Genomic DNA, 9,900 nt, shown 5'->3' with positions numbered 1-9,900 from the left:
CTTGAAGCACCCACTGTGTGCAGCATGTAGTTTCTAGGATCTTGGGATAGCCAAGCGACCAAAACTTTAGCTCTTGACAAGTTGGGCCACACTGACTCCCCTGCCTTCATGGAGAATTGGTTGAGTGCCATCTAGGTTTTAGTAGATAGGATGACCAAGATGTCTTGGTTTATTCCAACTAAAACCACAATGAAAACACCAGAGTTAGCTCGGGTTTTCATTGAGAATATCTATCGACTCTATGGGTTGCCAACCAATATAGTCATTGATAGAAACCAACCTGAAAATCTAAGTGCATTTCATGTCCCTGAATACTAAGTGGTACTTGCTTAACCACCATGTCCCATACATTATTATCATGCCCATTAGAAAGAGATACCATGTATTTATGATCACTAGGGCTTTGTGACAATTTTAATTTTTTAACCAAATGATAATTCAAAAAGTTATGTGTAGCCCCATCATCAATCATGACACGAACTCTTCGTCCATTGATGTGTCCATGCATTATCCGAACCAAATTATAAGGCCCAAAAGAGGTTACCCACATCGTAGAGGTTACACAATACTCATGTGTGGCATCAATATGGCATACTTGAACTTCAGAAAACTTCTGAGAAGCTTCAAGTGGCAAGACTTGCACCGTGTGCACTACCTTACTACCGCCCTTATCGATATCTTTGCCACAGTTCTTTGGACAATTTTGTTTATCATGATTAGCAGCCATGCAAATAAAACATAATTTTTCCTTTTTAGCTCGCTCATAATCTGGTGACAAGGGACCCCTTGGCCCCTTGGCCTTCTTAACCACATCATTACCTTGTTTGGCCGCCTTCTGTTTGTTCCCCTTACAACTACAAAAGTCGATGCTCAAACCCAAGGTGTCTTGGCTGTGCATTTCTTCTCAATATTATTATCAAAGATCTACGCACTTTGTATGGCCTCTTCCAAAGTTTTACGATATGGAGTTTTAACCTTAGTTTTATATTCATTATCTAAACCACGTAGAAAACCTCGTTCTTTCTGGAAATCATCCAAATATTCGAGCTTGAGAATTATCCCGTGATACTTAAAAATATATTGGGTCAATGTAAGACCTTACATTTTACAATCGTCCCGAGTATCCCAATTGCGATCCTTCTCATTCTCAAGTAAGAATTCTTTCCGAAAGAGTGCCTCAAAACCAGCCCATGTTGTAGGGTTGATAACTCTCGCCAAGACTCATCCACCACTTGTAGGTCTTGCCGTCAAGCGTGAGACTTACCTCAAGCACGTGAACAACATCAGGTTTCACAATTTCATAATGAGAATCCTTGATCTGTCATCAGGTAATCTACCCGTCATTTGACTAACTGTCCAACTAGATTCTTGGTGATTTTGGTCAAGGGAAAACTAGTTAATTCAACGACAGTCTATTCTTTGTATTAAGAACTGGAATTGGTCAACGAAGTTTTTGCTTGACTCAGATCGAGGGATGGACAAGTAGGTTTACTGTCCATCCCTCTCGTAGTCTAACCAAAATCATTTGGTTTAGTTCTAACAAGGATTTTCTTCATATATAAACATCTATTTTTGGGTAAATACCAATTTAGTAATTTAATCACATAAAATATCTAAAGATATTCTTTCTACCACTTAATTTCACAACCTTAATTCCCTAGGTAGAGTTATGGTAAAAATTCATCTTTTGACACCAAAAATTAATTCAAATCTTTCTTTACTTAAAAATCATAAATTTTTTCTTTTAACTAAATACCAATATCCATTTTTTCTTTAACTAAATACCAATATCCATTTTTTTGAATAAGCTTAAAATTCCTCTTTTTCTCATTTAATGAGTGCAATCCAAATGTCATTGGAATTCCTCTTTTATTATAAAATAAATCTATCTAAAAATCATCTTTAAAATTAAATAAAAATATTAAATATTCCAAATATACGAAGAATTTCACTTTTACCATTTAAATGATTGAATTCCCAATATGATGGGAATTCCTCTTTTATCATTAAAATTTTTCTTATGCATAAAAATAAATTTATCTAAAATTTCTCTTAAAATTGAATAAAAATATCCATTAATCCAAATATGACAAGAATTCTACTTTTTCCATTCAAATGATTGAATTCCAATTATGATGGGAATTCCTCTTTCATCATTTAAATTTATTCATGCATAAAATAATTTATCTAAAACTCTTCTTTAATTTTAAATAAAAATATTCATTATTTTAATATACCTATTTTTCTCTTTCTCCATTGAAATACATGGTGCTCCATTGTGATGGGAAGTCCTCTTTTTGCATAAGAATGAATTTACTAAAAATTTCTCTTTTTCTCTAAGTAATTAATCATGCATAAACATTAAAAATTAATTTTCCATGGATATGATGAGAATTATTCTTTTACCATAGGATGACTAATCCAAGGAAGGTTGAAGAGAGAGAGAAGCTCCAATCTCTCCAAATTATAGAGGATTTTTAGGGGATAATAGAAAATATGCTTATTCTAATGTAATACTAGCATGGTCCAGTTCATAGGTGAGAATACAAAAGAATGAGGGTCTATTTATAGCTGAGGGAGGCCACTAACTAAGTCCAACTAAGTTCTAGAATTTTCTAGCTTCAGTTTGGTTGAATTTTGGACAAGATTTGGACCAGTTTAGCTCCCTTTTTTATTTGGTTTGATCCAAGAGAGAGGACAGATAAAAATATCTTAATATTTTGGAATTAAAAACTCATTCACATGTGTGAAATATGCGCCTCCTTGAAGTCTCCCCCCTCCTTACCAAGGTGTCAAATATGTATCATTATACCAAAATATCTCAAATTTTTCGTAATATCTCATAGTTTTTAACTAATAAACCTTGTACTCAGTCAACTCTTCATCTTATGTAGGCATTTACTCATTTTTGGGTATTTTCTTTTATTCATTGGATTTATCTCATCCCAACACTTGGATTAATCTTATTGGCCCATAAGAACCTTAATTGGACCATAATCTAAAAATTTTAGAAAATCTTGACCCTTAGGAGGATAAGGCCTTTTAAATCATTTTTAATTGATTCCTAATGCACCTTGGAAAATTTATTTTGATTTTTTGTTTCATGAAAATATATTTTTGATATTTGTAGAATTTTTATATCCAAAAATATCTCAATATTGAATTACCACTCTCTAGAATTTTTCCTCTCTAGACAAAAACAAGGAAAAATAATATTTTCTTGTATATTCAGAAACAGGGAATGATTACAGGGTATTGAGGTAAAGGCTTTTTTATTATTCAGGCTAAGGAGGAATCTTACATCCTCTCCCACTTGAAAAACGCAAGATGTCCTCATCTCGCAAAGTGGGGGTAATCTTTCGCCAACTCTTCTTCGTTCTCCCAGGTGGCGTCTTCTAGAGGGAAGAACTTTCACTTTACTAAAAATTCTCTGAGGACTCTGCTCCTAAAAATCTTCTCCCGAATGTCAAGGATTTCTTTAGGTTGGAGTACCATGTGGCCTTGAGTCGGAGAAATCAATTGTTCATCTCATCAAGCACGTGACTCGGGCTAGGTACATATTTCTTAAGCAAATTGACGTGGAATACATTATGTACCTTGAGATGGGGAGGCAGAAGAAGTTTATAGGCTAGATCGTCCACTTTCTTTATAATAACAGTATATGGCCCATAGTATCTGGGAGAGAGCTTCTTGTACTTCTTATCTGCATATTGCTTTTGCCTATCTTGGGCTGCCTTTATATCTTTACGGATTGATTGCATTTGCTGGTCCATGTCATCAAGCATTTATCTGGACATTTCTACTCTTATCAATGGGTTAGACCAAGTCATCGGTGTAAGGCAATCTTGTCCATATAAAGCTTTGAAAGGACTCATCCCAATACTTCGATGATAAGAAGCATTGTAAGCAAATTCAACCAGATGCAAATGGCTCAACCACTTCTTGGGTTCCCTGTCACAGCATGACCGAAGGATATCTTCTATTACTTGGTTCACTCTTTCAGCCTTGCCATTTGTTTCAGGGTGAAAGGCTGTGCTGAGATCCAAGAAAGTTCCTTCTGCTTCGAAAAATGAAGTCCAGGATTTCGATGTGAATTTGGGATCTCTGTCACTTACTATCCTCCTGGGTAAGCTAGCAATCTGAAGATCTCTTTAAGGAAAACCCTGGCAACATCCACTGCAGTGTATGTTTCTTTCACTGAAACTCATTCACGTGTGTGAAATAGGTGCCTCCTTGAAGTCTCCCCCCTCCTTACCAAGGTACTCAGTCAACTCTTCATCTTATGTGGGTATTTACTCATTTTTTGGTATTTTTTTTATTCATTGGATTTATCTCATCCCAACACTTGGATTAATCTTATTGGCCCATGGACCATAATCCAAAAATTTCAAAAAATCTTGACCTTTAGGCTAAGACCTTTTAAATCATTTTTAATTGATTCCTAATGTACCTTGAAAATTTTATTTTGATTTTCTGTTTTAGAAAAGTATATTTTTGATTTTTGTAGATATTTTATATCCAAAAATATCTCAATATTGAATTACCATTCTCTAGAATTTTTCTTCTCTCTAGACAAAAACAAAGAAAAATAATATTTTCTTGTATTCAGAAACATGAAATGATTACAAGATATTGAGATAAAGACTTATTTATTATTCAGACTGAGGAAGAATCTTACAGTCCCTCCACGACATGATCTGAGTGATGAGGCTTTTGTGTAACTGGCTCGTACCTAGAGCTCCATACTGTAAATAAATAAAACTTGTGTGAAAAATAAATACTGGCATGTGCAACCACACATGATATGTGTGTAAATGGTGCCCTTGTAAAATCTTCATTCATGAAATATACTTCTATTTGATCTAGTACAAAAATCTCTTTTTTTACAAAGAAATGATGGCCATCACGTCCTCTAGTAAGCTTCATTTTTTTACCGCATTCTTGACTACTTTCTAATATCTCATCTACACTTAACGTTTTTTTTTTTGCATATATTGATTGCTGCCCCCCAATGAAATATATGCAATAACTAAAGATTATGAATATATATATATATATAACGAAAGATGCATCAATCTAGACAAGATTTACACATGTTATACAATGAGCTTGCTGCAATGATAAAGGCCATCTGCTCCTTTCCTTGCGTGTCTTGCTTACTCAGGAAGCTGGCTTGCGACTATGGGCACAGACAAGTTTGCTGTGCACGCTTGTCCCACCCTCTCTCTGTACACGAGTTATTGGGCAAGGGTGGCTTCTTCTTCTTCTGGATGAGCTGGACGACACGTCAAGCTTATATGCAAAGGAGAAGACGACGCTCTCTTTGTCAACACGTCGTTGTAGATCCATGGTGTTATTAGTCCTAACCTTGATTTCCTTGCATCTATGAAGCCTTTTTGCAAGCTGCTGCAATCGTCCCGAGGTAGAATAGCTCACTGTGAAGATGTAGATGGAGCTGGCGCGACGCGGCCTTGTGATGGTTGCGCATCCGTGCAGAGAAGAGGAGCTAGACGTCAAGCTCATTGTTGAAATGTAGAGAGAAAGAGACGAGACAAGAGACACATCATGTACGCTCCCAAAGACTGATTCATATTGAGGACAAGATACATATATATAGGTGAGACCGAGTTAGGTAATATTGTTTTGTGGTAATGTTGTGTTCTTCATCATATTGACGTGCCGAACAGTCATCTTCAGTATGACCATTTCTATTGCAGTAAGAACAATGCTTGTTAGGAAATTTGAGACGAGAGAAACTACCACCACGACGACCACCTCTGCGGTTTCCTCGTTGAAAAGGACGCTTTCGCACATACAAGGCCCGTTCCAACTGTTGGGACTCAGGCTCCTCTTGTTGTGAAAACATAGCTGCATCATGACCAATGCTACGTCGTTGTTGACGTTGAGAATACTCAATCAAAGATATGCAAGTTTGGTCAAAATCAAGACCGTCCTTGTTAGATAGAATGGTAACAATGTTGTCATAAGACGGATCCTTTATCGTATCAAGAAGAATTGTAATAAGTTGCTTTCGTGGAACAAGATCACCCGCAGGCAGCAGCAAGTTGATTAATAATAGATTTGAAAGAATCAATATGCCCCGTCATAGCAGTACCAACTTCATACTGTAACTTTGAAAGCAAACCTCTCAAATAAAGTGTTGAGACGCTTGATGAAAAAGCTAGATTGGTCGTTTTGCTAAAAATAGCAAAATAATAAGAGACGCTTGACGAAAAAGCTAGATTTAGCGGTTTGCTAAAGACGCTTGACAAAGAAGCTAGATTTGGCGGTTTCCTAAAGAGGCTTGACGAAGACGAAACCTGTGTGCTCACACAAAGAACCTGTTTGCTTATTCAAAGAACCTGTTTTGCTGTTACAGATGCAGTTTGCCTGAACTGTCATAACTTTTGACTCACAACTCCATTTGACAAACTTTTTTGATAGGATTCACCAGCACAATACAATCTACGTACCTGCACCTGGTTTTGGTTTTAAGGACGCGATTAAGAAACAACTCTAATTACAACAAGTTAAGCTATAAAATCATGTAGATAACACATAATCAAAGAACAATCTTGTAAGACATGAAATTATAATCATGAATTTAACAAGAAGACATAGATGCTTCCCTTATAGATGCTCTGATACCATGTTGAAATGTAGAGAGAAAGAGACGAGACAAGAGACACATCATGTACGCTCCCAAAGACTGATTCATATTGAGGACAAGATACATATATATAGGTGAGACCGAGTTAGGTAGAGTGAGCCATATATAGAGCTCCAACACTCATAAGCAGAGAGGAGAAGATGGCACTCACCTCATCCAAGGGAAACACACAGACGCCATCATTGTAGATGCAAGGGTCCTAGCCCTAACCGTAATTTCCCTGCATTTACAAAGCCCTTTTTGCACGCTGCTGCTCCAATCGTCAAGAGGGGAAATAGCTCTCGGTGGAAAACAGAGCTTGCGTCGAGGCCGCCTTGTGATGGGGCCCATCTGTGGAGCTCTAGAGGCACAGCCGCTTTCCTTTTGCTTAAAATTAACAAGAAATGGATATTTTACACTCGACTTATATAGACAATTCACACACATCGTCGTGGCAATTTGGACAAGGGTCACACGGTGCACATTCACCGTAACTGTGATGATCGAACTCGACACCTCTAGCAACGAGGGGCTTCCAGGGATCACATGGTGCGCATCCACCGTAGTCAGCGATGATTGAACTCGAGACCTCTAGGAACAAGGGTCACATGATGACCTCTAGGAACAAGGGTCACATGATACTTCCAAGGATCACATGGTGCACATCCATTGTAGTCAGCAACAATCGAGACCTCTCGGAACAAGGGTCACATGGTGCACATTCACCAAAGTCATTGATGATCGAACTCAGGAACAAGGGTCACAGGGTGCACATCCACATCCACTGTAGTCAGCAATGAGCGAACTTACGACCTCTAGGATAACACTCGTCCTCTTTTACCAATTGAGTTACTGTCATGGGTGGCACAGCCAAGTTAAATCCTGCTCTTTTTTGGATTATTTTGTTGCCAATCAATAGATGCCAAGTAGCTTGTCACCTCCTTCCAGGCTCTCTTTTTCTGTGCTGTAACGCTACCCAAAGTAATGGTATCCCTTGAGGCATCAACATCATAGAAGGTTCCACTACTTATTAAGTTTTGATGTTAGGCCACTTCGTTTACTCAAAGTGTTTGACTGCATGACAATTGCAAACGTTCAATGAAATTGCTTGCATTTTCATCCTGCTGAACCATTCATTCGATGGAGTTTGGCATCAAACAAATTATTTGACAGTAGAAACAAGCTCACGTGAATTGCTGACAAGTTCTTTGGCTATAATATCAAGCTCATTTGAATTGCCAACAAGTTCTTTGACTGTAGAATCAACGTCATTTGAATTGCCACCTCCTTTTGGAGGATCCTATGCTCTGCATGTGTCCGTTGTGTGTGTGTGTGTGTGTGTGTGTGTGTGGTGGTGGTGGTGGTGGTGGTGGTGGTGGGAGAGAGAGAGAGACAGCCGAAATACCCTTTCAATTTAACAAAAAAAATACATGAATCCTGATGAATGCCACTTCCTTTTGGAGGATCCTATGCTATGCATTTGTCCATTCTCTGTGTGTGTGTGTGTGGGGGGGGGGGGGGGGGGGGGTTGTGTTTTCTTTTGGGGTGGGGAGAGAGACAGCCGAAATACCCTTTCAATTTAACCAAAAAAAATGAATCCTGATGAATTTAAGCATCAGTTACCTCTAAGCCTCTTGTACCAAAAAAAAAAAAGATTCTGGGGTAAAGCTTTTTTCATGATGACAATGGCAAAAGACATGAATAGAGCGTACAAAACAGCAGGGCATGGACAAAACAAAGCTGCTGGACACGACGATGCTGTTCACTAGACCTTGTTTGGGCAAATCTGTGCTGTTTTATCCCATAGAGATGGAGAGGCTACACGTGAACCGTGTTCTGGCAATCTGTGTTGCTGATGGAGGCACTCCCTGTGGAGATGGAGAGGCTGCACTGAGAGGAGATGTCCACATGGTGCTTGATGATGTGCAGCACCTTTACTCTACCAGAGATGTCTGTGCTCACAGAGAGGGGCAAAGCGCCGGCAGTGAAGTCTCCCAACAGGTGAGAGTTTGTAATCAATTGATCTGCTAACACATCAAGCGTCGTCGAGATTGTCTCTGAGCCTTGCGACCCAATGGCCCCTGCTGGGATGGGCACAATAGCCACCTCGTCCCCATGATAGGAAACCCTAGATGAGCTCTGTGAGTACTTGAAGCTTGCCCTGTTAGGGTTGTACACAGACAAGACGAGAGCTAGGGTTATGTTGATGGAGGGCTTGAATGTTAAGCCCGACCTGCCCAAGCTTGCCTTGAAGTTCTGTAGTTCTATCTTCTCCACATTAATCTCTGGCTTCTTAGGCTTGAACACTGTGAATGCCAAAATTATGATGACGATGATGATGAGCAGGATAACACAGAAGGATATGGCACAGCAGCTTGCGCAGGGCCTCCTTTTGATGAAAGGGGCATTCGCAGTCATGGTGGGGTGCTGTTGTTTTCCTGTTGCGTGCTAGGTCTGGTAAGGATTATACAGAGAACATGATTCAGAGCTTAAGAAGAGGGCAAGTTAGAGCAATAGAGAGCAAATTAGGGTTTCACAAAGAGACCCGGGCTACACAGAGAGAGACCTCTTTAAGGATACACAGAGAGCTAGGATTAAGAAAGCTGATTAAGGCTTTTTAGTCTACAGTAGAGAGCAAGCAGGGCAAGGATGAGATGAACGTTTTCTGCACGGGAAGCTTCATTATTATTCTGGTAAAGAGTAAATGCAAACGCGGCGTCGACAAGTTTTCTGGAGACGGGCCCGTCGGTTTTGTCCATGCCCAGGGCCCGTCGGTTTTGTCCACGCCCAGGGCCCAGGAGGATTCAGACGTGTCCGCGGACAAAACAGCCAAAACAGCCATGATAAGTTCTTTTTTTTTTGGGAGGAACAATAATTATATATTTATATTTACAGAACAACAACAGTCATTTACAGAAAGTTTTCTTCCAAATTCATGTAACATCTACTCCTTGTGGTGAAGATGTGGACTATTTTGAAGAGCAGACTCCTTCTGATGTGCTGTTGATTGCTTGTATGACTTAAAAGTGGAAAAATATTTATCCCTTCTAAGAATCGTAACAAAGCTCCTCAACAAAATCCTCCCCCATGCATTTTGCCGTCGGGCTTTCACATATCTTGGAAATGTCCTCTTTTGTGTGGGAAGATGATAAGTTCTTTTCTCAATATATAGAAGGTTGTGTGGGTTGGGTCGAGTTGGTGTAGCCCATCGTATCTCAAAGAAAGAAAGAACCCTAGCTCAAACCCCGACC

The 9,900-nt window shown here is 39.1% G+C and overlaps 1 protein-coding gene across 1 annotated transcript; it reads right to left on the bottom strand.

The window, feature by feature from the left end:
• Positions 1-8,304: 8,304 nt before the first annotated feature.
• On the bottom strand, positions 8,305-9,349 carry LOC147636387 (Late embryogenesis abundant (LEA) hydroxyproline-rich glycoprotein family). The gene has a single exon (XM_086801827.1). It carries the CDS (start codon positions 9,065-9,067, stop codon positions 8,468-8,470), a length of 600 nt encoding a protein of 199 aa, XP_086657953.1. The 5' UTR covers positions 9,068-9,349; the 3' UTR covers positions 8,305-8,467.
• Positions 9,350-9,900: the final 551 nt, after the last annotated feature.

The sequence above is a fragment of the Cibotium barometz genome, chromosome 8 (assembly GCF_041138505.1).
Source record: "Cibotium barometz isolate CiBa-2024 chromosome 8, ASM4113850v1, whole genome shotgun sequence".
Taxonomy (NCBI): domain Eukaryota; kingdom Viridiplantae; phylum Streptophyta; class Polypodiopsida; order Cyatheales; family Cibotiaceae; genus Cibotium; species Cibotium barometz.
This window is presented reverse-complemented; position numbering and strand designations above follow the sequence as displayed.

Excerpts from the sequence above, each read along its gene's own strand:
- LOC147636387 (XM_086801827.1), bottom strand. The coding sequence starts at position 9,067 with ATGACTGCGAATGCCCCTTTCATCAAAAGGAGGCCCTGCGCAAGCTGC.